This window comes from Tiliqua scincoides, chromosome 7 (genome assembly GCF_035046505.1).
Source record: "Tiliqua scincoides isolate rTilSci1 chromosome 7, rTilSci1.hap2, whole genome shotgun sequence".
NCBI classification, from domain to species: Eukaryota; Metazoa; Chordata; class Lepidosauria; order Squamata; family Scincidae; genus Tiliqua; species Tiliqua scincoides.
In genome coordinates, this window is record NC_089827.1 from 56,497,761 (window position 1) to 56,524,850 (window position 27,090).

General features: G+C 44.5%; 1 protein-coding gene across 1 annotated transcript; it reads right to left on the reverse strand.

The window, feature by feature from the left end:
- Window positions 1–956: 956 nt before the first annotated feature.
- Window positions 957–24,437, reverse strand: NPTXR (neuronal pentraxin receptor). The gene is made up of 5 exons (XM_066633214.1): window positions 23,799–24,437; window positions 5,615–5,831; window positions 4,194–4,438; window positions 2,651–2,830; window positions 957–1,181 (listed from the first exon to the last, which is right to left on the reverse strand). Exons 1-5 carry the CDS (start codon window positions 24,408–24,410, stop codon window positions 957–959), a joined length of 1,479 nt encoding a protein of 492 aa, XP_066489311.1. The 5' UTR covers window positions 24,411–24,437.
- Window positions 24,438–27,090: the final 2,653 nt, after the last annotated feature.

Genomic DNA, 27,090 nt, shown 5'->3' on the forward strand with positions numbered 1-27,090 from the left:
AGGTTGGGAAGGTGATCTATGGCAGAAAAGGGGTTGAGTCGGAATGTCAGAATTCTGCCACTTATGCTCTCCTTCTTTTAAAGCTGTGTGTATGTGCGACAAACTAATGAAGTCTTAAAAATTGACAAAGAAAATCTTTGGAATCTTGTGCCCCATTAAACTTTGAAATTGTGCAGCAATTCAAATGGATAATCACTGAGATAATATCTGGAAATGGAATGTTGGATCACTGTAAGAGGGACAGGGAATCTGAAGCTAGAACTTAGGCTTCTGTAGAATTAAGGAATTCCTTGGCTTTATTGCCAAGGAGCTCGTGAGGGGCTACCTTACTAGTGAAGGCCATGGAAAAAAAGGGTAGAAGGCAGATAAATCAGGGGGACATTCCTGGTGGAAGCATGCAGAGACTAGAGGAATATTGGCTTCCTAGACTAGTGTATTCCTAGACTATCAATGGCTTTTCATGGGCAAATGCCACCACCATGCAGGCTCTATATCATTCACAATCCTACTCAGTGTCCATACCAAACCCCCAAAAGGCCTTAGCAAAATGTGAAATAAAGGAAATGGTGGTAGTGATACCAGTTCCACCAGAAGGTTTCCCCTCCACAACGAGATCAACAACAGTGCCTAGGTCTTTTATCTCACTGTGGTTCAGATCTGGCTATTCCCTCTAATCACTTAAGCTTCTTGATGGAGGGCCTGGTATGAATCAGAAAGAGTTTTACTGGAACAATGAAAAAACACAGTGTCACAATTTCATTTTGAGTTCAGAAAGTTTCCATGTCCCTTGCTCACTCATACACGCACCAACACACACAGCTCTCTCCAGACCAATTCAGACTCCAAGATGTTTCTGTATGGCAAAAAAAGACCCTTTCCTGCCTCATTCCTTAGGTAGGCTGAAGGAAGGGTAGTGAACTTTCGTGCTCCTTTCCTTTTGTGGGGTCAAGGCCCTCTCATGCCTTCATCTTCTCCTCACAGATCCCATAGCTCAACTTGGCTGCCCCTCCATGGACCTCTACTAGTTTTTCATCCCACTGGATGATGTTGCCGTGCAGATGACTGGTGCAGTTGGCCAGGCCCATGATTTCTGCTGGCGTCAGGACGTGATCCCATACGTTGAACTGAGAAATTTCACCAACAAAGGCCTGAGTGGCATCAAATCTTCCACCCAATGTATCCTATGGTAATTAATGGGGGAAAATGATGCCCAGAGGGCAAATGGGGGCAGAATAGGTGAATAAAGGGGAAGAAAGAATAGATTATACCCAGGAAAAAAAAAATACCATGAAATAAAAAGGAGTGAAGAAAAGAAATAGAAGGGAAAACATGGGAGTAGAAGAAATATGAGAGATTGGGGGGGGGGGGAAGAGAAAGAAAATGTAATAGTTAAAGATGGTCATTATCTTATCCTTTCATGTATCTTTTCTAAAGATGTCACAGATTTTCTTTAAATCATAATGAAAGCAGGAGGTTTGAGATTAAGTGATAGAATACATTGCCTTGCTAAATAACACCGTTGATGCTCAACTCAGGATCTTGTTCCTAAACTATGGGGCTTCCTTTCATCAAGAAGAATAAAGAAGAAGATCCTTTACAAGTGCAAACAAAGCCAACAAGCTGGAAAAAAAAACCCTAGCTTGATCGGCTGTTCCTGTTTTCATCCTGGGAATGAGGAAGTTGACGGGAACAAAAGGGGAGGAAATAGACAGGGTGACCTAATTGTGCAGGTGTGGACAGTAGTTGGGAAGCATCTTTCACTAGTTGTGAAAAAGGGAATTTTTGTAGGTGCAGAGCAAGCTGTCGTATAGCAGTGGAACTCCTTTGGGAGGTAATCAATGCCAGGTAAATAGACAAAAACATTATGGAGGGAAAGGAGGATACATAGAGGTGCATAAAGGCTCCCATATCTACACCTGAAGTTGCCTTATAATTAGAGGTATTTGTTTCGGTAAGATGAGATTGCAGCATATGTCTTACCAAACACAAGGGCTGAGTAAATAACACCATTTTCAAACACTTCTATTTATAATGAGTCAAGCTGTGGTTTCATTTACCCCAATATATTTCACTCTGACTGATGGTGACTTTCCAGAATCTCAGGCAGAGGTCCTTTTCTAGCCCAGCTATATGAAATCCTATGAACAGCAAGTATCAGGGCTTGAAATGGGGCCCATCTCTATGCCAATATGTGTTCTCACCCTGTAGCCTGCAAATGGCAGCTTTGTTTCAGTTGGGTTCTGGGAATTCAGTGCTGTGGGTTACTTATTTTCTTAACTTGGCGGTACCAGGGATGGATATGCAAACCGCTGAATAGTATGGAGTGCGAAGACCTCTCCTTTCCTCCACTCACTGCTTTCTGCATGTCCAGTTTTTGTGTTACCATGCAAAACTAAGAGTTTGGGAAACTTCTGGGTGCTCATCCCTTTGGGGAAGTACAGAGCTATATAACAATTTACTCCCACTCCAAACTAGAAACTTGGGTGGCCTTAAGGTTCCTGGACGATATCTGTGGCATGGCTGGGATGCTGTCCAACCCGGATGTTGTGAAATTCTGCTCTTTTGAGACTGAGCTATATCCCCTCAAAGGCTGGGAAGGTTCCTTACAAAACGCTAATCTTTTCCCAGATGACACAATACTCGGACCTACCTGTTCCTGGCCTAGGATGATCACCCCATGAGGCTTGACAGGGTGCCAAGATGCCAGGTTGTCACTGGCGCCACGTTCCTCACCATCTTGGTATGCTGCCCATATGCCATCCCGTGTGATCCAGGTAACACAGACGTGGTGCCATTTCCCAGGTTTTAGACTCATGGGCAGTTGAGCAACCTTCACAACAAAAGAGAACAGCCATGTCACGAGATTGCTTTTCCCTTGAAGTGTGCAGTGCAATTAGATTTTGGAGAAAAAGAGAGAGAGAGAGAGAGAGAGAGAGAGAGAGAGAGAGAGAGAGAGAGAGAGAGAGAGAGAGAGAGCAGCATAAGCAATGAAGAGCCTTTTGGCCCCTGAAAGACTAACAGATTGATGGTGGTATAAGCTTTTGTAGACTAGAGTCCACTTCATCAAGTGTATGTTCTTCCATCTTCCAAATGTATGTTCTTTCAACTGACAATGCAATTTCATTGGAAACTTGGTTGTATTTATAGCTCTTGCTCATTTCTCCCCTGTGGAGTTCACTCATTCAGTTACAATTCCCATAAGGCTCACTTTGTTACAGACTCAATTCAAAAGCAGTGAGTACAGCGCATACTTTTTGGTAGTTTGTGGTCTGGAAGGAAGACGGAAAGCCAAGGGTACCCTGGCGAGTACATGACTGATGTTCTGTTTCTTTAAATGTAAGTCTGCCCCAATCTTGAATAAAAGTGAGAGTCTGATTTTAAAGTCCAAACTACATGTTATGACAATAGCATGTTTTGAATGTGTTTTTTCCCCCCCTTACATCTTAAAGTAGTGCACATTGGCTTGTGTGAAAAGAGTCAAAACTGGGGTGGAGGAGAGTTGGAGATGGCTTTTATGCTTTGCCATTACCATGGTTCCAATTCTGATTGTACCCTGGCATTATTTTAATTAGAAAACGTTTCTCCCTGCCTGTTGCTTATGTCCCTGAAGCCCACCCTCCCCCAGATAATTTTCTCCCATCGACTCTCAGAGCCCAACTGAGAGAAAAGTAACATCAAGCTGTGGCGAAGCCAGCTGAGGGCACAGGAAGGGTATGTCTTTTTAAAGGGCCAAATCAGACATGATGTTAAACATGGTACCATCTCCTGGATGATTGTTTTTCCATTTAAAAGAGCTGAAACTAGGGAGGCCGTCTGGATGACACACTTCCCCACGTGATTAGAGAGATATCCAAGCAAAATGATGGAAGGGGTAAGCACATCCATGTCAACTGTGGGAGGGGGAGTAAGAGGGCAGGAGTTGACCATGGGGTTCAAAGGCACAAGTGAACACCAGATCCTATCCCCCATTTTTTGCTCCGCCCTGCCCCCTTTCTTTCCTTAGACATACACCAGCTACATAGCTAGCATGGGTCCGAGGAAATCCATAGGCCACCAGGAGGCCTAGGCAGAGATAAGTAAAAATATTTTTAAATACTTAATGCAAGTGATTTTTGCAAATATGATGGGGCTTATGTATGTCACAGGGAAGTTAAGCACTCCATTGTTCATGCTAATATCTTAGCCTTTTTTACCTTGTCATTAATTATCAGCTCCATGGGATTTGTCCCCCACTCCAACAACACAAGTTCATTGGCTTGTCCAGGAACGGAATAGGAGAAAGGGGTGCCCACCCCTGCTGGGCCCTTGGACTTCAGCCACATGCAGATGGTGAAGGCATAAAGCTCCGGAAGGCTCTTCTTCATCCGGGCATACATATAGTTGTTTCGTACGGGGATGGTGACTTTGAAAGCATCTGGAGCTTTGAAGGCTGCTGTCTCTGTGTGCGTAACAGAGAAACAGGGGTAAGAAAGAGGATAAGGACAGCAGTGAGGTGCCACGGAGAGTATAGAAGGTAACAGCCTGAGAAGTATGGTGATAAACTGTAACTTAGTGGTAAAGTATCTGATTGCATTCAAAAGGTCCCAAGGTTCAATTGCTGGTGGCACCTCCAGCTAGAGGTGGGAGACAGCCCTACCTGAAACCCTGGCCGGGAGAATTACTGCCAGTCAGCATAGAGCATGCTGACCCCAATGAACTAATGGGCCAGCTCAGGATAAGGCATGTTCATCAGTAATCTCTACTTCTTGAAATCAAATCATACCTGTCTATACCAGACAATACCACCACTGTGAATATAGGTGTCCAAGGCTGCAAACAGTTCTTGGAGAGCAATCAAGGCCTCAAGCATTTTTCAAGCTGCGGTCTGATGCTGAAAAGCCTGTCTGGTGCTTAATTTCTAAAATGAAGGGCTGTCAGGCCTGCCTGGGGATGGCACATTCTGATCTGGTCATCTTTCACTCTAGTTACCAATTCATGAAGGCTGGTTGTGATTTTTCAGTCTGTCTTTGTTACTATTGCTTCATCTGTTTCAGGGCATTGAAAGGAGGTTCTGTAGCCTATCTTTGCTTCAACTGAAATCTAGCTATAACACAATATGATGTTGCTGAGGGGTAACCAATGGGGTTGGGGGGGGGGAAATCTGTGTGAATTGCAGGCATCTAGGAGTGGGTTTTGGATACCACAGAGGCTCAATGTGACCAACATTTCCAGATGAGTAACCAAAAGGGAGATTCTGAGCAATGAGAAACCTCTGCTGGCAAACCCACTAAGTAACAAAAGTCTGTTGATCTGGGAAACAACAATCTAAGAGCAGGTCCAGATAGCAGCTTCCTCGGTAATGATAGCATCAAAACAGCAAGGAAGTACGTCAAGCCAGGGGGACCTATATAGTGCAACCATTGCTCCTTTGGACCACAAATGCCTGGCTGCCCATATTAGTCTTTGAGCTCTAGCAGCAGTCAATCTGGGAACTGAAAGCTTCCTTGCATAGATTGTGGATTTATGTCTGGTGGGCTGATACAAACTTCTCTGCTTGGAAATGCCCCAGGAAATAGAGATACTATGAGATATATGAACGTGAGATCCCTCAGTGCCCTTCCTTGCAAGGACTGACCGTGCTCAAGCTCAGCAACCCGGTTTTGAAGGGCATCCAGTTCCTTCTCTACATCTTGCTGCTGTTGATCGCTGTTGCTGGTGACGGACGAGCGTTCTTTCTCTAGAGCCAAAATCTTGGAGAGAATCTGCTCCTCCAGTTCTTCCATTTTAGTGTGGATTGTTTCTTGGGCTGGTACTGGGGCAGAAGTCGCATTTATTCGGGCTGGGATGTCCTGCTGTACTCACGGAAAGGAGAAAAATAAGAAGAAAGAGTAGTCAGATTTTTTTAAACATATCAGAGCACAGACATCATACCAAAAGACTGATTAGATAGAAACAATTGAATTGCCATGAAAAACAGGCCAGTGACAAGTCAGGAGTCAAACTTGATTTATTTTAAAATTGTATACCCCATTCTTCAGATTCAGGCAAAATTCAAATACAACAATCATCACTAAAAGCAGTCAGCAAGAGACAACCAAAACCATATCTCAGCAACAAAATTTGTAGCAAAGCTTCAAAGCCTTGCTGAAAAAGGCACCATGAGACTCTGTTTTTGCGGGCTGTCAACATTGCTTGGGCACAGTTGCAAGCTGGAGGAAGATGGTGTAATCGTGGGCAGAAGGACACGGTCCATCACCACCCACTACCATAGGAATGGATCCTTCGCTCCGCGGTGGAGCAGCTCTTTTATGTATAGAAGTTCACAGGTTTGACCCCTGGCAGCACCCCCAGGTTGGGCTGACAAAATCCTTGTTCAAAACCTTGGAGAGCTACTGCCAATTTGTCTGTACTGATGAACCAGTGATCCATGGAAGACAGCTGTACAGGCCCTGATATTTTTTTGTGTGCTCTGTTAAAGAAACAAAGCAAATGACCACTGTGGGATGCTGCCTGATCACTCAAACCTACAAGATCTCATGAGTGCTGATGTAGTGGCTGAGTCAGTGTAAGGCAGCCATATATTTCCCCCCAATAGCCTGTGCGGTCCTCCTGACCTTGTTTACTATCAATGCTATTGGGCCAGGCCTGGGTTTTTGCCTAGTGAGCAGTCTGACTCTGCCCATGCTTGTGTCACCAGTTTTCCTCCAGGGTCCTTCACTGCCTGTTTGCCTGCATGTTCTCCCTACCTGCTCCTCTTTCAACTGATGACTTTCTCCATCAGTTTCTTCTGCCTGCATAATTGTTTGCGACCTCCCTTCCCCACCCCACCCCCTTCAGATAGACTTCTCAGCTCAGATCTTGGCCTGGAATTGATTCTGACTCCAGACTCATCCTCAGGTGAATCTGAAATCCAACTCTGCTCCCAGCATGGCCAGGACTTGAATTTATTTAAACTTCCCACATGCTGGGTCCTTGTAGTCCACTGCTGACAGGTTCCCTTTTAACCCCGCAATCTAAATACGTTTAGTATCTTTGCCTTTAAGAATCTGCCTGAACACCCGTGCCCTAAATACATCTTGAAATGTGTCAGTAAGCTACTCTTCCTGACCTTTCCATGCTCATGTAATTCGATATGTAAAACGTCATCCCTGGCGTTCTGTTCACTCAAAGGACAATTTTCTTGTAAACGTCTTTCCTGAACCAGTAACAAAAGTGGATGGACATGAAGCGGGTTTCTTTGCTGCCCCTTTGAGACAAAGTCTATCATTTTGCCATCACACGGAGACTTCGCTAATCCTCTTAGCAGAGTGGAGGCTCTACGTTCTGTGAGTTTATATGCTGAGAGATCACAGCAGGTATTACACAGCTAATGCAGACAGCACCCACAACTTGGCGTTTACCGGTATTAACCAATCCTGCCAAGAGGCTTGCAGAATGGCAAAATGTGTTTAAAAGGCCTTGTCTCTCTATTCAAGAATTCTAACCACCAAGTGCTATGGTGCTTTAGTAACATCCAAACTTCACCCACCTCAGACCCAATTGCCCTGATGTTTCAGTCCAGTTGGCCTCACTCCTACCTATGCTACCTATGCTGGATGTTTCAGTCCAGTTGGCCTCACTCCTACCTATGCTTAAAAGGCCTTGTCTCTCTATTCAAGAATTCTAACCACCAAGTGCTACGGTGCTTTAGTAACATCCAAACTTCACCCACCTCAGACCCAATTGCCCTGATGTTTCAGTCCAGTTGGCCTCACTCCTACCTATGCTGGCAAAGCTCAGTGGCAGAGCACACATTTTGCTTTTAAAAGGTTCAGATTCAATCCTTGGCAACTCTAGCCAGGGCTAGGAAAGACCAGAGTCAAACTGGCTTCCAAAGCTGCTATTAGCCACGGAGGGAAAAATAATATGTGTACCTATCCTTCTTTTCAAATACAGGTAGCAGTGATTGATTTAAAGCACAGGTTGGGGAAACCTGGTTCAGGGACAAGAGGAAGGCAATAAGCTGGAGATGCTGCATTGCCTCTCTCCTCCCCGCTTTCCTGAAACTGGTCTACGGAATGGAAACTGCCTGAGCAGAGGATCCTGCTTGGTCCAAAGCTAGCACTGTTAGGGAGCAGAACAAGGCGGTGTCCCAAATGGCTGTCCAGGGTGTCCCTTCTTTCCTCCCTGGCTGTGCATAGGAATTCTGGTGGCAGGAGCAGAGCTGATGGTGGCAATGATAATACACAGGAAGGAACAGAGAAGAGAGTGAGAGAAGTTGCAGCAAGGTGGCTGAATCAAAGGAAAGAAATGACACAGATGGAGTGAAAGGGAGGGGATGGGCAGGGCAAGGGAAATGCAAGGGGAAGGGGCCTTCTCTCCCCATTCCACCCAGGGCATTTCACAGGCCATTACCCAGTAATAGTATCACCATCAGGGTAGGCCTTCCCCCTTTGCAATCCTGTGTGGGAGAAAAGAGCTAAAAGTCAAAAGGCTTGGAGGTCCCAAGCCCTTGATGACCCCTACTGTGCTCATTCATCACGGCAAAGGCTCCTCTGGAGGGAAGCAGGACTCTTTAGACTGCTTCTCTCTTTTGATGAGGGCCCTCCTAATTACCGCCAGAGCTGCTCAACTCATAATTATTCAACATATATCGCCTTGTAGCAATATGCACAGTAGGGAAAGGTCGAGTGCAACAGCAGGCCCGTGTCCATCTGCACCGGTTCATGATGTAAATCTATGCAAAACAGCCTTTTGTCTAGCAGGGTAACTGAGCAGGCCGGATGGCCATACAAGGCAGAAGCCCACCAACCAGCCCAGGTGACAGCGCAGATTTGTTAGGAGCATAAGGCCAGGCATATCTTGGTGGCACTGGCTGACTGAAGATGTTTAAGGAAGAATATATGAGAACACATCCCCTTTTACATCTGCATCCTACTTTTTCACTTCTTAACTCTGTTCTAGATTGAAATACAAGCAAGCCATGCGTGGCCCTCTTTGCTAATTGGTATTGGTATTCCTGTCTTCCACCGAACTACATGTGCCTCAACTCCATTATATTTTACCACGACTCACATCTCTATCCTCTTCATTAATTCAATTAAAAAAAATATATACAAGTGAAGCAGAGGCTCTCTAAAGCAGGGTGTCAAACTCGTTTCACACAGAGGGCTGAAGATAGCATTCTGAGGGCCAGAAGTGACATCATTAAGCAGAAAGTGACATCATTAAGCAGGTAAAGGCCAGAAATAAGCACTCTGTTCTCACATAGAAACTCATTGGCTTCAAATGACAGAAGAGGACGTGGGCAAATCTTGTTCATATTTTCAAGATACGAGAGAGCCCAGTGATATCGGGGGCTGGATAAATTGCTTCCAGGAACTGCATTCGGCCCATAGGCCTTATGTTTGACATCCCTGCTCTAAAGTGAACCGAGTTTGCAAGGCACATTTCTGCTCAGCTCTTGTGCTCTGTGTTGGCCTGAGTGGAGGTCATGGTACAAAAGGCCTCTGGATAATCACAGCTTAATCAATTACTGCGGGGGTGGGGGGGAGCACCTGAGAGTACAACCAGCTCAGGTGAACTGAGTGGTGAGGCATAAAAACACGGTCCAAACCAGCCTGGCCAGCAATCATGCTTCACTTTCTCTGCCTCACCTCTCAATCCAGGTCTCATAACACAGATTCCTCAGCCACCTGCCTGGCTTGTTTTTGCGTAAGTGATTTGTTAGAGACTTCCCGCTTGCTACCTGCCTGGTAACAGCTGCTTCTACATTTGCCCTGCTTTCCCAGCTGAGCTTTCCTAACAACCTTCTTGACCTAGATTGGCAACTAGGAAACAAACTGCATGTTCGTTTCATTTCTAGCCTGCCTTTTCACCTGCCGTGGGTCTGTGGTTACAAAGCCAGTAGACTGCTCAATTCCTTAAAACAAGGAACCATCGCTAACAGAAGCACCATAAATGAAAGGCGTCCCTGTGGCAAAAACTGAAACCATCCCTCACACCACTCCGAACGCTCTTTGGAACAGGAACAGCTTCATGCTCAAAGATTCTCATGCAGCAGGCCTCCCACGAGAGGCAGTTTCATAACCAGGCACCACCACCACTGCGGAGAACACCTTATCCCTAGGAGCTGCCAGTCTAACTCCTAGACATCCTAGAGAGATGCAAGTGCTCCTTTTACTTATGTTTTACTGATGGGAAGGCCTTTGATTGGAAGGCCTGAATAACAGGCAATAACAGGCAATAACTGTGTTCCACCACCAACTGTTGAGAGCTGGCTGTCCATGCTCCAGTTCATGCAGTTCACCTTGTCAGCAACTTCTGAGTGACTGTGGGCACAACCCTAACCCACTTTCCAGAACTGACATAAGGGCAATGCAACTTCAAGGTAAGGTAAGCGAACAAGCATTCCCTTACTTTGAGGAGGCCTCCTTCAGTGCCACCCAACTGCAGGATGCAGCACACGTCCCATTGCCACTGCTTTGCCAGTGCTGGAAAGTTGGTTAGGATTTGGGCCTGTAGCTGTCATGGGTGCTGACAAGCTGCTATAGGCCAGTCATTCATGCACAGCCCCCTTCTGGTACATCTGCCCATAAGCCTCTTCCTCTGGCCCCACTTGGATTCTTCTTCTTACAACCAAGAAGAACAAACCTTCTCTCTGCTGCAAAAAGCTGCTGCTGGAAAGGAAAGAGGAAGTGCGTAGGTGGCAGCACTGAGAGGAGTGTTGGAAAGAGGTGTTTGATGGGTGTCGGTAGCAGTTGGCAGAATTTAGAGCTGTTGCAGAGGCTTCTCATCAGGTATTCATGGACTCCTGTGTGAACCAGGATGCCCTTGCATCCTCAGACACTTGGACCCCCTTCACACATCACAGGAATGACCTTCCTCTTTGTCCATTATGTGCCTGCGTGGTGACATATTTTTGACACTTCCCCTGGTTTTATCAGTTGCATTTAGGCTTTTCTTGATGCTAATATGTATTTTCCACATTTTTATACTGCCCTTCCTCCAAGGAGCTCAGGGTGGTGTACATGGTTCCTTCCCTCCTTTTGTCCTCGCAACAACCTTGCAAGGTTGACATATTTTTGCAAGGTGGACCTGAGAGAAAGTGACTGGCCCAAGGTGACCCACATGGCTTCATGGCTAAGCAGGGATTTGAACCTAGATGTTCCCGGTCTAAGTCCAACTCCCAAACCATTGCACCATCCGGTTGTCCATAAGATAGAAATTATTGTATTTTTTTAAAATCATGATTGTGCCTCTGAGAGCTCTCCAGCTGAAACATCACATACAAATCCTGAGAACAAACAAAACAGGAAGCAACGATGTGCTCAGGAGCCAACATTAGCTAAGGCTTCCATGTGGGTGCTTCCTAGTTCTCAGATACCTCTTCTCCACATATTGGTGTCGAACAAACAGCAGCTGTGTTTTTCTTTCTGTTTCTTGGGTACTGCCCCCTTAAGACACCCCACATCAATCCCTTGAAGATAGTATATCTACTGATTATAATGTACGGAGCCAACTTGCAATCTTGGTTGTCAGGCGAGACAAATTGCAGTGGAAAAATTGCTACTTCTCACAGAGTTGGGTCCTGACCCGGAGTCTTTGTGTGCCTTGCATAGCACTGAATGAATCAAGACAAGCACAAGGCCTTCAGTCAACAAAGGCTGAGGCTGTTAAATGAGCTGCTGTTTCTCCCCCCTTCCCAGCTCTATCTTGTGAAAGATAAAGAGCTGCATTGTGCCTGCACCAAGGGAAACTTGGTTGGTTTTGCCCCCCTTTCCGAGAGCACTCATTCAAGCAACAGTGGCCCTTTATGATTCATACTTATAAAATATTACCACTTGTTTCAAAAGCGACCCAAGCTCCACTGCTATCAAAGGGAAAAGAAGCACCACTTCCAGCAGGCAAAATGAAGCGTCTTGCGTAGCGTATCGAATAGAAATGCTTTGATGATGCTCTTGCCAAGAGGATGTGAATCAACAGGAAAACACTTCATCCAGAGATGAGAGGGGGGGAAAACTGTGCTCTTTAGTCACCCTGCTGGAGGGCTTCTCTATTTCATCCCACTGTTGAAAGCAAAGAAGTAACTGCAAATGCGGTAATTGAATCATGGGCGCTGATGATGGAAGAGAGATCTTTGGACCTCTGTGCCTTCCACTTCAGCTGGATTTTTTTTTTTTTTTGGCAAGTGGTACTGTGAACTTGACTCGGAGACTCACACTGTTCCCTTGATCAGTGAGCTAAATGAGCTGGCCATTAGGAAGACACCTGCAGGTCTCCCATTGCCACTTTCCATCAGCTTGATGATGCTCCTGATACATCTGGATTCATTCCCCAGCAGGTTATATGTACCATATTACGTCTCCTTTCAAATGCCATATCCCCAACAAAATGAGAAAATCTGGAGAGCCAAAAAGTGAAAGGGAAGGATGAAAAACCACTAGGGGAAGAGAGGGGGGTGCACAATTTTTGATGAGCTTTTGAGGGTTTTTCCATTGTGTTGCCTGCTGGTGGGATGGGCTCTTTTTTGCCATTTATGTTGCCAAATGCTTGAGAGGTTCTCTGATCTATTGAATCTGCTTGCTTTTGACAAAGGGTGTCATGATACTGTCTGCTGCACCCTTTGGTTGTTCTAGTTATGGATTTAAATGTCATATCCCTGTTTTTCATGTATGACTCCATCTGTTAATAGAAAAAGCGGTTTAGCTTTGGTTGCTGTTGGTAGCATCATGAAAATCTGCCCTACATTGAATAATGAAAGGAGATCTCTCTCTCCCTCTCCACTTTCTACTTTCTGTTGCCTTTTCTAAATGAAATTCCAGCTCTGTTAAAAAAATTGTTCCTTCCTTCCTTCCTTCCTTCCTTCCTTCCCTCCCTCCCTCCCTCCCCACCCCTCTCACGTTTAGAAATTACAGTCCTGGCTCTGACACTGGCATTGAGATGTATAAGACTTGCTGACCACACACTCCAAGTGTTCCCCTGTGTGCTGGGGATAAGAATAGGCCCTCAGTTTGGCTGTACTTGTCCTAAGAGGCGACTAAACAGCCACTGGGTAGATGGGACTTGTCAGCCTGGGAAGGCAGCTCACCTGAGAGAAAGAAAACTCTGATCCCAAACCACCACTGCCTTGTGGCTACATCCAGTTATGGAAAAGGCTTCAGGAGTCAACCTTGAGGCAAAATCCGGAGCTGGAGTCCCTGAGGCAGTTCATGGCTGAACACAGTCACATTCTGGCAACTCCTGCGATGCCGCTGGAACCAACCATATTAGCTTCTGCCTTTCCATTGGACCTTTTCAGTGACATGGAGAGGGGGAAATTTGCTGCATGGGAAACAGTCTATCCTCCATATCTACTTTACCCAGGCTTCGCGCACTGGAGAGGACACTCTGTTCCAGAACCACCATTCAGAGCATGATAATGTGCAGCAAAATGGCAGATGCGCTTCAATGTCAGTAAGTGTAAAGTCATGCACATTGGGGCAAAAAATCAAAACTTTAGATATAGGCTGATGGGTTCTGAGCTGTCTGTGACAGATCAGGAGAGAGATCCTGGGGTGGTGGTGGACAGGTCGATGAAAATGTCGACCCAATGTGTGGCAGCAGTGAAAAAGGCCAATTCTATGCTTGGGATCATTAGAAAAGGTATTGAGAACAAAACGGCTAGTATTATAATGCCGTTGTACAAATCTATGGTAAGGCCACACCTGGAGTATTGCATCCAGTTCTGGTCGCCACATCTCAAAAAAGACATAGTGGAAATGGAAAAGGTGCAAAAGAGAGTGGCTAAGATGATTACTGGGCTGGGGCACCTTCCTTATGAGGAAAGGCTATGGCGTTTGGGCCTCTTCAGCCTAGAAAAGAGACGCCTGAGGGGGGACATGATTGAGACATACAAAATTATGCAGGGGATGGACAGAGTGGATATGGAGATGCTCTTTACACTCTCACATAACACCAGAACCAGGGAACATCCACTAAAATTGAGCATTGGGAGAGTTAGGACAGACAAAAGAAAACATTTCTTTACTCAGCATGTGGTCAGTCTGTGGAACTCCTTGCCGCAGGATGTGGTGACAGCATCTGGCCTGGACACCTTTAAAAGGGGATTGGACAAGTTTCTGGAGGAAAAATCCATTATGGGTTACAAGCCATGATGTGTATGTGAAACCTCCTGATTTTAGAAATGGGTTATGTCAGAATGCCAGATGCAAGGGAGGGCACCAGGATGAGGTCTCTTGTTATCTGGTGTGCTCCCTGGGGCATTTGGTGGGCCGCTGTGAGATACAGGAAGCTGGACTAGATGGGCCTATGGCCTGATCCAGCGGGGCTGTTTTTATGTTCTTAAGGATGCCAACTCCAAGTGTTCCATGTTCTGCCTTCAGGGATTTCTTCTGCCGCCTGAGTGACAACTGAAAGATAATACATCAGCTTTGCCTGTGTTCCCTGACAGCAAAGCCAGCTCTGTCCATTTGCAGGAATTTGGACATGAGTTGCTTCCTCTTGATTCATGCAGGTCTGAACACCACCCTCTTAATAGAGCACCCAATCTGATGCTTGAGGTATCCTCCCCCACATACCTCATGGTAGAGTTGACTCTGAACCTTCACGAGGACCAGCTGCATGTGGGCAAGAAATTCTACACACAGATTGCTCCCAATGCAGACACAAAAGGCTATGGCAGAAGGATAGAATTCCTTATATCTGACAGCCCAGCGACATGAATTGGCAGTTCTCTCCCGCTAAAGAAGTCTGCAAACACAACAGCAAGTAATTTGTCCACTGCTGTGGACTGACCTGCTTAGGATATTGCTCCCATCTGAAGCCAAGGGGATGGCGGCGGTTTGCAGGGCCTTTTCTGTTGTAATGCCACATTTCTGGAACCGATTACCAGAATATTTTAGAACAGCCCATTCTATATATGGTTTCCAGAGGGGTCAAAAAACCTATTTCACTTGGTTTTTGAGGAGGGAGGAAGAACCTCTTAGGAATCCCTTTTACCCTTGGTTGCTGCTTTTATGTCATTGTTTCTATGCTACTGCTGTTTTTTTTATATTTTATCTGTATTGTTCAACTTTGTGATTTTAAATTCCTTCCAGTGGTTTTTATTCATATGTTTTGTTTATGTTTTTTATTGTATTTTTATTTCAACCTGTACACCACCTTGATTATAGGAAAGGCGGTATATCAATCTTTTAAATAAATAAAATCAATATCACTTTTCTAGATGCAAGGCTGTGACTATGACTCAGATCAGGGCTGTTGGCGCTCTGTGTGGAAACAGAAAGGTTGCAGTCTGTGGCAAATTCTGCCCCAAAACTATAATACGTATATATTGGGCAAATCTGTGTTTGTTCTGCATCTTGTCTGATGGTTGGATTGATTGGGGTTTATATGCCACCTTATTCCAAAAAGATCTCAAGGCAATTCATAGAGTTATCTTAAAACACAGAGAATAAAAACTGTAAAACATCAGTAAACACAGAGACACACAGCACCTAAAAAAAAAAATCACAAACCCAGCTGGTTAAAAACATGTTTCTCAAAGGGGATTAAGAGCCCAATCCTATGTCTTCTCGGAAGTAAGTTCCATTAAACTCAATGGGGTTTAGGTCAGTTGGATAGAATTTCACCCCAAAACACCAAAGCTGGGCAATTCCATAATAAACTGACCCAGAAAACAGGATGCACTTTGCCTGGTGCTGAAAAGACAGCCACCAGGGCACAACCACACACATATCTCAAAAAGGAAATCCCACCATTTGGAGGCCACCACTAAAAAGTTCCTCCTTTCATTCATCACCTGCTCATCTCTGAAGACAGGGATAGGAGGAGGGGAAGTTGGCCCAAACAAGGACCTCAGAAGTTGGCCTTAACAGATGGCCAGGTTAATTATGCTCCTGCTAGAGATGGAGAAGGGCCAAAAGCTTTATAGGTTTTCTAATGTCAATAGTTAAGGGAGGACCAAACCAGGACTGTGGTAGGGGGAATTTAGCTCTTTGCCACCACAGTGCCCTAAGCTGGATCCCCCCCACCTGCTTGACTCCTAAGGTAAATAACACCTGAGCCAGATTCCTCCCCCTAATGTACATTCCTCTAATGCAGGGGTGCTCAAACTTTCAACTTTAGGGATGCTGGACCTTTAACAAGTGTATAGAAGAGAGAATTGCAGCAGGTGCAACTTGTCATCCCACAGATGACAAGCTGCACCTGCTGAAATTCTCTCTTCTATACACTTGTTAAAGGTCCAGCATCCCTAAAGTTGAAAGTTTGAGCACCCCTGCTCTAATGTAAGGAGGAACAAGTTTACATTAGGAAAAACTGAGCATGCAAACCCAAGTTACACAATAGGTGTGTCATCTAGTTTGGCCCTCATATACTTTTTAACTGATATGGTCTGTTGACTGAGTACGGAATATGCACAGCTCTGGTTCTCATAGAAGCAGGTGGGGAGGAGAGAGAGTTAAAGGCAATCAAGAGGCATCACTGTACCTGGCATCAATCACCCTATGTAATCACCACTGTAAGGCTGGCTTTACCCCTTGCAGAGGGCCACGGAAGACCTCCATCCTGTTTCAAAGACTCCCCTGTTCTGCACAGTCCCATTTGAGGTAACAAAGCAAGAGCCCCAAGTGTCAGATATCATGTACTTCTAACAGTTTCCGTTGTATTCCCAACATGCAGATGATTAATAAAGGGCAGCATCTGGGCAAACAGGAGCTGACTGAGCTCTTTTGCAAATCCAGGCATAATTGCCCAGGGACTGAGCAATGCTTTGAGGCTGAAAGCAGAGCAAAGCTAGAGGGGGGGTTTGCACCTTAATGAGGACCAGGCAGCTCAGACATTTTCAGTACAACTGAGCATGCCCTGTACATCTCCAGGGAATTTCAACTCAACAGATCAAATGGTATGAAGGCATTCTTTCTTCTATGCCCAATTACCCGATTGAAAGCAATGCAGGGTAGGTGGCATTTATTACCAGGGAATATTTGGACAAAAAAAAAAATCCCACTCCAAAAATATTCAGAAGCATATTAAAAAACTGTTGGGTGAGCTCATCATTTCCCATCTGCTGAAGCGAGGGTGGGCTGTGGGGGCTTGCTTATGCTTTTGGGTTGCCAAGCCATCAAAAAGATTGCAATATGCCAGGTACTATTAATCATGTTAAATGCCAGCATCTGGAGTGCAAAAAGCAGGTGGGGAGGGGAGAATTAATTGACAGCACCCCAGTGATTAATTGACAGTGATGTTGCAGTACGCAAGTCTCCTTATACGTGATGTATGTTCATTTATTGTTAACCAGTCACACCCGTTTATATAAGGAGATCAAAAGTCATCAGTTGCTAAGGCATCAGAAAATCTACCACCCTCATGGCATCCCACCTTTCAACAAATTCACATTCAAGAGATGAAGGGGAGTGTAGGAGAGCTGCTCAAATATCCAATTTGTAGAGAACATTGGGAACTATGGGATGTATCCTGTCCCTGTCTTTGCAAAGATTCCCCTGGTAGCTGAAATAGGCACTACAGGTATAACCAGTTATCCACAGATTTTTCATCTTCAGTTTTATCTCAAAGCCATGAGAAGGGCCCTTTAAATCAAAGGAAAAAAGACTTTAAAATAGCCTTGTTAATGGGAGAGAGAGCAGCTGGTAGACAAATCAATTATTCTCTCTCCAGGCACTTAGAACAGCTTCACTCCCAAGCAAACGGCCCCTCCCTTTCCCTAGCATTTGAAAGAATGCAAACCCTTATCACCTCCTCCATTCTTTCCCTGCACTGGGCCCCGGGAAGGGAGGCCTCAGAGTGAAGTCTTTCTAAGCATCTGGATTGCCTCTGTGTGCATTACAAAAGGTCAGCAAGGCTGTTTTTAAATCACTGAGCAAAAGGACATTGTTTTTTCTATGGATTGGTTTTAATGTGATTTTTGCCATCCACATGAGTTTAAGGGAACTCAATCTTTACATTATTTTTTCCCCACATTTTTATACCACCCTTCCTCCAAGAAACTCAGGGTGGTGTACATATGTCCTCCCTTCTTATCCTCACAACACCCCTGTGAGTTAGGTGAGGCTGAGAGATGGTGACTGGCCCCAGGTCACCTAGGAAGCTTCATGGCTGAGCAGGGATTTGACCCTGGCTCTTCCAGGTTGACGTCCAACTCCCAAACCACTACACTATCCTGGTTGTCTCAATTTATCTGTGGTACAAGAGAGTGCAAGAGAGCTAGTGCAGTGTAGAAGCTAAGTATATGATACAAATATGAAGAAACTAAGAATGTGAAGTCTTTGGGTAAAATCTCGTGAGCCAAAGACTCACTGGCTGGCCTTAGGCAAACTTCAATTCACGCCCACATTTGCAATATGGGGATAATAATACTGACCTGCCTTACAGAGTTTCTACTACCCGAGCTACTTTTCCTAACCTGGATGTGATAAACAGGAAAGGAACTTCTGCAATGGTAGATTCTTCTCTAAGCATCAGTGTGGATTTTGAAAGGACCTGGTAGAATGCTAAAATAATTATAACTGGAATATCAGAACCTACACAAGTTGAGACTCAAACCCAATAATCTTCCAAAGGGTGCACCCTATCACTACACCCTATAAGTATGACCAGAACAGATCTCACCAACCCTCAGATGTTCTACCTTTAGGCTCAACATTGGTATTGTTGCTACCACAGGCCTTTCTTTGTACTGATGTGTTGTGGAAACTTGGAGTACACAACAGTGAATTACTAGGCCCTGAACCTGGAAATACCAGGCAGGGATTGAATCTTGTCAGCAACACCAGACTTTGGTGAAAGGAAAGAACTGGAAGGCTTAGTACAGATGTACAAAGTGACAAGTCTAATTGAGAAGTGTGCTTACTGCATTTGTGATACGTATGAACAGCCTTCTGTTCATGCTCAGGGGAACCTTTCTAATTGAACAGAAGCCAGTCTTCATGGTACTGATAGACCTGCTCTGAGGTCAATCAGAAAGCAACTTCCTCCCTTCTTGGAGTAGGGCCATGCATAGATTAGTAGGACTTCTGCCAATCAAGAAGTCAACTCCCACCCCAGCCAATTTGAAAGTGAAAAGAAAGGGAGGATGGGCAAGAAATAGCTATTAAAATAATTTCATTTTTAAAGCCATTTCTGCCCAACATTGCATATACACAACAGGGACCAAATGTGTACACCAGATGGGTAATGAGGTACCAAACAAATTTCAAATGAGATAATTATGGCAGGCACTTTAAATCAAGGTTAAAGTGAACAGCATGTCATGCATTCCCCAATGGTTTCTTTCCAGTCAGATATGGGCAGGAATGAAAGCCAGAGATGTAGGATTCACTCTGTAGTAACCTCCCCCTCACACCCATTCCTGTTTCAATATATGCGTGTATGCAGGCCAGGAATACCAGGTTCAACTTTTAAATCAAATCCAGTTAACATGCTGATAAGTAACCCCAGAACACAAGCACCACTGCCTGCTTCCTAACTTTCTAATATCATGATAAGCAGGGATGTGCGGACCCACCACAGCGAGACTCAAGTCGAGTTCCGAGTCCCCACCCCCTTGAGTCGTAGTGGCAACTCAACCAGAGTCTTTTGGGGACTCTGTCTGACTAGAGTCATTTTGATAAATGAATCAGGTGCAGCTCCACAGAAAAAAATGGAGGTGCTGGCAGTGTGAATGTGTGTTCTCATTTAAAACTCCCCTGATGTCCCCATCCCATCGGTAAACAAAAGCTCTGCTGTTCTTCGAGTGTGTGTAGCAATACAGAAAGTGCCAATCGGTTCCTTATAAACCCCAGAAAATAACTCGAGTTTCTGAGTCTCCACTTGTTCCTGAGAAAAACTCCCAAGTCGCTTCTAGTTACAAAACACGTGTCTCAAGTCCTTATGAGTCTGGGGAATGCGTATTTGATGACTCGAGTCTGAGTCTTATGAGTTGAATCGCCCATCCCCCATCATAACCAAAATTAAAGTGCGAAGCATGAAGGACACAAACTGGCAAAATTAGCCATAGTTAGTAGGATTTGTTTGTCACAATTAAGGTTGCAGTTGTGAGTCCAGTTCATTATGTGTTATAAATGGACGAAGGGGGAAAATTTACTAGTAAGTCCTTCTGTCCTTAATGTTTTTTATAATTTGATTCCAAAATAAGAAATATCCAACAAACATGAATGTAAAGGCAAACTGCAGACCTTGTAACCATCACAGCTTTTGGACCCAAGAGGTCCAGTATATCAAAATAAGACTTCTCTAACCATTGACTCAGCTGCTAAGGTTTTTTGGAGCATTTACAGACATTCCCATTGCTGGGGGGAGGGGGCGGACCTCTCTGTACACAAGGCCTACTAGGGGCTCAGTGGAATTATGAGTGGGAAGGGATTCAGAGAAGGCAGCACTGTCACATTGGTATTTAACCATGTGTGTCAATGGGGTTGTGTGATAGAAGGTGATAGGAGAGTGGTATCTATATGAGTGGTGTGAGTAAGGGTTTGAATGAGGAGGAGGTTGTGTAAGAAGGGGCAAATGAGAAAATGGACCGATGAAGAATTCAACTTTACGAAGCCCTGCACTGATGATTGTTCATGGGTTTTCACTTGTTATTAATACATGCAATTATTTATTTGTTTAAATCCAGTTAAAATCTTGGTTATTGGTTCACTGTAACATACCATCTGATACTTGATTAGGTACGATGCAGTGGGCAGACTGTGAATTTATACCTGAGATATCTGGGTTCTTAACCCTACTCAGCTCTCCATTTATACAATGGACATGTCAATAAGTTAACTCATTGACAAAGATCATGGGATCATCACATTAGAAGGTGCCACCAAAAGGATATCAAATCTAATGCCTTTTCCAAAGGTAGAAAATCCATCTACCAAGCACCTTACAGATCCAAGTGTGCAATCCAGACTATGAGCTGAGAACAGGTGCCCGGCAAAGGCTGCTAACTCACTGGGAGTGGAGAGAAAGAGAGAGAGAGAATTTTCTTCAGCTGTCCTGAAGACAAGTCAATCAAATGAACCATGAGGGCCATTTCTGACAGCAGGACTTTTTTTGCCCCTTTTGTTCAATGATCATTCATTGAACATTTTGTTCAATGATCAGTCTTATTTCTTCATTAATACTATGGCCATATTTCAATTCTTCACTGACAGAAGAACACCTTCATAAGACAGTCATCACACTCCAATAGTGTTATATTTGGATTTTGAAGACCTGGATTCTTAACAAGTAGTTGAGAGAGGTTTGTAAATCCTTTTAAACACGCTTAACATGCTCTAGGCATGATTAGTAATAATAAACAAACAAACAAAGATGGCAAACTCCGTGTCTTGCATTTCAAATAAACCCATTAACATAGCTCAACTCACAACTTGGCCATATAGAATCCAAGAAAGAAGCACATTGCTTAATATGTTCTATTTTAAGGACACTTTATCCACTGCAGACTCCTTTATTACTGGAAGGAGTAGAAACTCCAGAAGCCTGGGATCAAACCAAATAATCTAAGGCTGCAATTCTATCCACTTTTACCTGGGAATAAGCCCCATGGACTATAGTGGGGCTTACATCTGAGTGGACACGCAGAGGACTGAGCTGCATAATAGGGTAAGATGGGTGACAATTGCACTCAGTAGCTATGATCACTACAGATCTCACAAACCCTCAAAGGAACTCAGTCTGGACCACCAACCTTTCTTGGTTGCAACCACCATACCTTTCTTCTTACTGATGTATTGTGGGAACCTGGGCTACACACAGAGGCTTCTATCAAGACCCAAGCCCACAGGAGACTGAACTAGGCTGGGGTTCAACCTGAGCAAGATTTAGCCAAAGGAGAGAACTGCTGTGTGCAGGTTCACATTCAGTGGTAAACCTACTGTGGAAGTCCACTTGCCACACACATAGAGCACCCTCTTGCTACTTTACATGTACACCTGTATTTGAAAATGTTCTTAATAAAGGTACAGTAGTCTGAGAGCTGAGATTGGGCAGCTCCCTTTGAGTGTATACTCAGTGGCAAACCATGTGAGATGCAGGATGGCAGTTTGTGTGTATGAACTATTATCTCAGCATCAGCTACTCAAAGCACATCTCCAGAACATGGAGGTCCCGTTCTCCCACCCTCCATCCCTCCTTCTTACAATCTTAAAACGTGAAACATCTCTCAAGAGGTATGTCCGTTGTAGCACCTTCTCTTTGTGTAAGGCATGCTCTCATCCATTTGTAATCAGATGGGAGACTGGAATCTGGGGCAAGGATTCTGAGATGTGTGATCAGAAAATATAGAAAGGAAAACATGCCCTTGCGCCAGTGTGTGGAATGCACATGGATATGAAGTAATCTCTTGCTTCCCCAAACAACTCACTATATAATATGATTTTCAAAATACTATAGTATTTTAGTAGTATAGTATACTATAGTATGATTTTCAAAGTCATTTCAAAAGAATGACTGGATCTAAGTCCAAAAACTTGTTTTACTATATTTCTTTTCTTGCCTAATACTAATACTATTTTAGTATTAGTAGTATAGTATACTATAGTATGATTTTCAAAGTCATTTCAAAAGAATGACTGGATCTAGGTCCAAAAACTTGTTTTACTATATTTCTTTTCTTGTCTGAGTGTCTGATGGGAGTACTGACAGCTGAAGATGATGCCCAGCAGGAAAACTAAGAAAGCAAATGTTTCTAAGCAATTAATGACATGAGGATGAAACTAGACATGTGGGAACCAAAGCAATAGCTGGTTCAAAGGAAAAATAAATGAAATGATATTTCACAAGGTAGTTGCACTATCAGATTCTACAATAGCGTATGTAAAATGCCCCTTAGCTCTTTTGACAATATATAGTTTTTCAAAAGAAGAAAAGACAGTGTTATCTCCTGAGAATTAATTAAAAATTGACTGGAAATAATATGTTCTCGGAGATTTTATATTATTTAGAAACAAGGTGGGGAGGGAGAAAGGTGCCTTTTTTAATCTCAAATTCTATCTATACATTTGCATATACCTAACCAATTTCAAAAACAACTACAGTCTTTTACCAAATGTAAGGAGATGACTTATAGGAATGTAATACATAAAATTGTACTCCTTTTGCCAACCAACAATTCCCCCCCCCCCCCAACTACATATACACACAGTCTTCCTACACCAACAAGTCCCAGAGCTAGACAGTCACACCTTTCTGGTTAAGGCTGAATAATTTACCAGATTATATTTTTGATTTAATTACATTGGGTTACATAAATTATTAAAATGTCATTTGAAAACATTGGACAGAAAACAAGGGGAAAGAAAAGGAGAGTCACAAACTGATTATCCAATTTATTTTTTTAAATAGATTTTTCAAATTAGGGGATAGGCTTCATTTTAATAAATCTATGCCCATTTTTTTTGGGGGGGGGGAGCAGGGGAAGTCATAGACAAGGATATGCATACTAACGGAGATCAACCAGCCTGGGAACCCAAGGCGATGTGTGCAGATCATCTTCTCTGCAGCATTTACCTGGAAGTTAAATTTACTTGAGCAGAAGGAAGTTGCCATATGTTCCCTTTTGTTGTGCTAGAGATGGACTGCAGTTGCCTCCTGGCAGCAGATCCTGGTTCCCCTCTAGTGAGCCCTGTCTAGCCACAGGCTTGAAGTAGACTTGCAAATGCCTAATGATGTAGTAGTAATGGAACCTCTGGCTACAGCAAGCTGGGAGGAGGGAGGCAGTGCATGCCTGAGCCTTGAAAAGGGCCAAAGGGAAGGGAGTGGGATGAAAGAAGAGGGGGACCTTCTTGGATCAGTGGGTAAGAGACCCAGGGGTCTTTCTTCCTTACCTCTATCTTGTCGATCCTGTCTTTCAGGGACCTGACGGCGTCTTCCAGCTCCTGGATCATGGCAGGCGAGTCCCAGGGCAGATCTCCCATCGTGTCGTGCCTGGGGACGCCCCAGACCGAGGCGCTGTCCTGGAAACTAAGTTCCAGCCCGTTCTCGCACTGGCTCAGCTTGGTGGTGAGCTCTCGGATGGTCTCCTGGTCTATGCGGATCTGGTCCTTCTGCTGCTGCGCTCTCTGCCTGAGCTGCTCGGCGGTGCTCTGCAGGGCAAAGAGCTCTTCCGTAGTGGCCGCTGCCCCGGGGCTGTCCCCCTGGGGGGTCCCTTCCGAGGGACACTCTGCGGCCAGCGGGGTGCACAGGAAGCGGCTGAAGAGCTGCTGGTGTTGCTGGGGACGGGCGCTGGCCAGCAGCTCCAGCAAGGAGTCCTGGGGGCCCGTGGAGAAGCCCTCTCCAGCACCATGGAGAGCTCCCAGCGTCTTGTCCGAGGAGGTCGAGGCTGGCAGCAGGGCGGCGGCGTTGGAGACATTGTCAGCACCTTGGAGAGCTCCGCTGCTGCTGACCGCAGGGTGGACGGTGGCGATGATGCAAATGATTGCACCAAGGAACGCCAGCATCCCTGCGGCTAGCAGCACCACCAGAAACTTCAGGTTGGCAGCTGGTGGGACACCCAGGGCAAGAGAAATGGACACCCAGGGGTGGGTGGGGGGAAGAGAGGGGAGGGGGGAGCGGCAGCACAGGTGGGGAAGAGGGAGCCCCGGGAGCCTGGCTGGAAAGAGGCAGGGCTGGCTGTCTGGAGCCCTCTCTTCCTTCTGTCTCGCCTGATCTGGGGCTGTTGATTATATCTTGATTGGAGAGCGAGATCGGGAACGTCACGGCTCTTCCCCTTTGGGCCCCCCTCCGACTTCTTCCCCGTAACCCTTTCCGCACTGGGGGAAGCAGATAAGCGCCTCCTCTGGGCTGCTTTGGAGACGCTGCTCTTGCCAAGCACAAGGGAGAAGGGGGGGGGGGGAAGCCACACTATTGGGGCTCCAAGATCACCGCAGAGGGAGATTGCAGCCTTGAAATTAAAAGACGCTTGCTTCTTGGGAGCAGAGCTATGGTAAGCCTAGACAATGAAAAGCCAAGACCTTGTTGACTAAGGGGAGTATAGTCAAAGCTATGGTTTTGCCAGTTGTAATGTATGGCTGTGGAGGACTGAGCACCGAAGAATAGACGCTTTTGAATTATGGTGTTGGAGAAGAATTTTGAGAGTCCCCTGGACTACAAGGAGATCAAATCGTACTAGACATCGTACTAGAAATGAACCCTGACTGTTCATTGGAAGGGCAGATGCTGAAGCTGAAATACTTTAGTCATCTAATGAGAAGGGAGAACACTGGGAAAAGACCCTGACCCTGGGAAAAATTGAAAGCAAAAGGAGAAGGGGATGGCAGAGGATGAGACGGTTAGATAGTGACACAGAGGCAATGAACATGAATTTGGACAAACTCTGGAAGGTAGTGGTAGTGGTAGGCAGGGGGGCCTGGCGTGCTGTGGTCCAGGGGGCAGGCGGAGTCAGACACCAAGGACTGAACTTAAGAATTTAAGTTGATTGACTTAAGTCTGAACTTAAGTCCAGAGTTAAGGACTGAACAACAACAAAATTGGGAATTCATTGGAAAATGCCTCTTCACTTGTGGATGGGGATTTGCAACTTTCCATGGTGGGTGGAATCATTTTATTCAGATGCAAAAAGCAGCAGAATGACCATCAATCAACTGGTAGTTAGCATATTTTCATCATCAGAAGATTTATACACTGCCTTTCAACAATAGTTCAAAGTGGTTTAAGAAACAAAAGAAATCAATTACTGGTTCTCTGTCCCCAAAGGGCTCACAGATGCAGAAGCAGGGTGACCAGATGTCATAATCACAAACGAAGGACAAGGCACCCCAAAATGTAGGACATTCAAGAAAAATGTAGGACATGACAAAATAAAAGCTAAAGACTCTCATATATTGATTTCATGTGGATAATTTAAACACTAAAAATTAAAACTATTACATATAATGTATTAATTCCAAGATGGCTATGTGCTATCTACTCACAGGGGAAAGGAAGACATTTAAGTTCTTTTCCAGGACACAAGGCTAAAAAAGAGGACATGTCCTGAGAAAAGACCAGCAACAGTCACTGGAAAAGACTTCTTGCTGGGGTGATTGCCAATGTTGTAAAGTTACCCAAGGCAGAAGTTAGGCTGGAATGTCTTTGATCCCTTTTCTAAAAACTGGTGTTACACTAACTACTGTATCCTTGAAGCCTCCAGGAAAGTGAATGGGTTTTAGCAGTATTTCAGATAAACTACTAACAATTTTACATAAAGAATTCTTGGACAAATACCATCTGGCCACACTGATACATTCCGTTCTAATTTATTAGCTTGTTTTGTCAGTTGGTATTTTTGCCCTCTGTTTAGTTTTTCATACACAGACAAAGTAGCTCTCCGACATCTTCTGCGGTGAAGAGTGATGCAGACTCCATTTACCTTCATTCCAATCTCCCTTCAATGCTTCTTTTACACCTTTGTCACCTAATGGCCCAACTACATCTCTAGTGTGTATTGTATTCAGATGTACTTAAATAGTTTATTTTTTTAATATCTTTATCAGCCAGTCTATCTTTGCTTGTAAATTTACAACAGAAGGTACATTTTGTTTCCATTAGGTCTTTTAAACATTTCCTTCACTTGTGCAAAATGGCCATTTTAGAAGGTTTGACCCTGCTAATTAATTACCTTTCGACTTGTTCATATTATTTCTACTCTGCAGTATACGTTTTGAGTCTCTGAGACTTCTAGCTTCCTAAATGGATCTTACCTTCTTAACTGCAGCATACGATGCTCTTTGAAATAGTCCTCTCAATTTCTAGAGCACTGGTTCTCAAATTTTTCTTGCATGGGACCCACTTTTAAGAATGACAATCTGTTGGGACCCACTAGCAGTGATGTCATTAACCTGGAAGTGATGTCATGGCCAGAAGTGACAACATCAAGCAGGAACATTTTTAACACCTCCTGTACAAAACTTATCAATTAATTAAATAAATCAAAAGTTTACAATAAATGTAAGTTTAAACATTTATTTAAAATAAAGAACCCTCCTAACCCTTCCAAGCAGTTGCTGATTTATTTAAAAAAAAGTTCCCTAAATATTCCAAGGCTGGAATCCTATCCACATTTACCTGGGTGTAAGCCTGATTGACTGTCATTGTTAAAAGCATATACATAGTATCCTATTAAAAGTACAGACTTGTAAC

Coding starts and splice junctions, on each gene's coding strand:
- NPTXR (XM_066633214.1), bottom strand. CDS start 24,410: ATGCTGGCGTTCCTTGGTGCAATCATTTGCATCATCGCCACCGTCCAC. Junction 5,832..23,798: donor ACAGGATCGACAAGATAGAG/GTAAGGAAGAAA, acceptor CCGTGAGTACAG/CAGGACATCCCAGCCCGAAT. Junction 2,831..4,193: donor AGCTGATAATTAATGACAAG/GTAAAAAAGGCT, acceptor TTTGTTGTGAAG/GTTGCTCAACTGCCCATGAG.